The following is a 1,526-nucleotide window of genomic DNA, read 5'->3' as shown; positions in this document are numbered from 1 at the left end:
TATGCAAATGAATGTGTCTTCTACTTAGTTCAGAAAATCACCTAGTACTGATGAGAATCAGAAAATGACTATTTTCTAGAGTCATTGTGATTTTTAAGTTTGTCACACTCAGATGGTGATTTTAAATACCGGTTCATTATGAGTAGTAAGAAATAATTGTATCTTTTAACTTTGAGTAAGCTCACAGTTGTGTGACAGCACTTATACAAAGTTCTAGCTTTGTAAATATTAGATTTGACTGTTGCTAAGTAACTCACAATAAAAAAAAATAAAACTAAGCACGATACAAATCATGAAATCTAAATTTTGTTGTTATAAGCCATGCAGCTTTGGGGTACATTCTGATAACAAAACAGTTGCGTGTAAAATGTTTCATACATGAGTTAAAAAAGAAACTCCTTAAAATGAAGTAATCATTTCCCGTTTCATTTTTCATTTTCTTTTTGCTTGAAGAGCTTTTGTCTCTCACTAGGAGTTGCTTTAACTCTCTGGGATGGTCTGTTCCGAATTTACTACTTCTGGATTGGTTAAGACCTCTTTAAAGTGTGTGCTTTGTTCTCCGAAAAGCTTAGGTCAGTTGAGCAACATGCTGCTACTGTTTGAAAAAAAAAAGGCTGAGTAATGCTGAAGCCTTCTCATGTGGCTGATGCAAACCTGGAGAATTTGCATCATCATTTAGCTGTAGTAAGTTGGTGTGACAGGCAGGAGCTTAAATACAAGCCCACGAGGAAGCTGAGCTGGTCTGTAATGACAGGGCGGCAGCAGCAGCAGCAGCGGCAGCAACGTTGGTAGGACGAGGAGGTGGAGAACTGAGGGCACCATGAATACACAGGTGTTTCTAAGTAGTAATTAGATAGCTGAGAAGGATAAAATACACCTTTGAGTTTTTACCTGTAAACGCAATAGCGCTGAGGGAGACAGTCTGAAAGCAAAGAGGAAGACATCGATCAGTCACACCAAGAGACACCGAAGTTGAAAGTTTGAGTTTGTTTTTTTTCCCCCCTCTGTTTTATTTTCCCCTGTGTGCCACTACTATGGTCAGAAAGCCTGTCGTATCCACCATCTCCAAAGGAGGTTACCTGCAGGGGAATGTTAATGGGAGGCTGCCTTCCCTGGGCAGCAAAGAGCCACCGGGACAGGAGAAAGTGGTGCTTAAGAAGAAAATCACTTTACTGAGGGGAATCTCCATCATCATTGGCACCATCATCGGAGCAGGGATCTTCATCTCTCCTAAGGGCGTGCTCCAGAACACAGGCAGCGTGGGCATGTCTCTGATCATCTGGACGGTCTGTGGGGTCCTGTCGCTATTTGGTAAGTGCAACTTTTTCTCTGGGGGGTGTGGCTGTGGGGCTGGGAAGTTTGCTCTCTGGGAAAGCAAAAGATAATTTTTGGGGAGTCAATGAAGGACAAAGGCTACACCAAAATTTTTTTTTATTATTTATTTTTGTTTAGGTATGTGAACTGCCCCCACACAGCATCCACTGTTGATGTGATCCTAAATTCCCTCAAATTGCTTCCTGCAGGCT

At 41.5% G+C, this 1,526-nt stretch overlaps 1 protein-coding gene across 2 annotated transcripts in view; it reads left to right on the top strand.

Moving 5' to 3' along the window:
- The first annotated feature begins 676 nt into the window (after positions 1-676).
- SLC7A11 (solute carrier family 7 (anionic amino acid transporter light chain, xc- system), member 11) overlaps positions 677-1,526 on the top strand; it is a 109,879-nt gene continuing 109,029 nt past the window's right edge. For both annotated transcript variants that reach the window (XM_012654769.1, XM_012654761.1), the window contains exon 1: positions 677-1,311. In XM_012654769.1, coding sequence (XP_012510223.1) covers positions 1,035-1,311 — 277 coding nt within the window. In that variant the 5' untranslated portion in view covers positions 677-1,034. The remainder of the gene's footprint in view (positions 1,312-1,526) is intronic.

This window comes from Propithecus coquereli, unplaced genomic scaffold (assembly GCF_000956105.1).
Source record: "Propithecus coquereli isolate 6110/MARCELLA unplaced genomic scaffold, Pcoq_1.0 Scaffold112, whole genome shotgun sequence".
NCBI lineage: Eukaryota > Metazoa > Chordata > Mammalia > Primates > Indriidae > Propithecus > Propithecus coquereli.
This window is presented reverse-complemented; position numbering and strand designations above follow the sequence as displayed.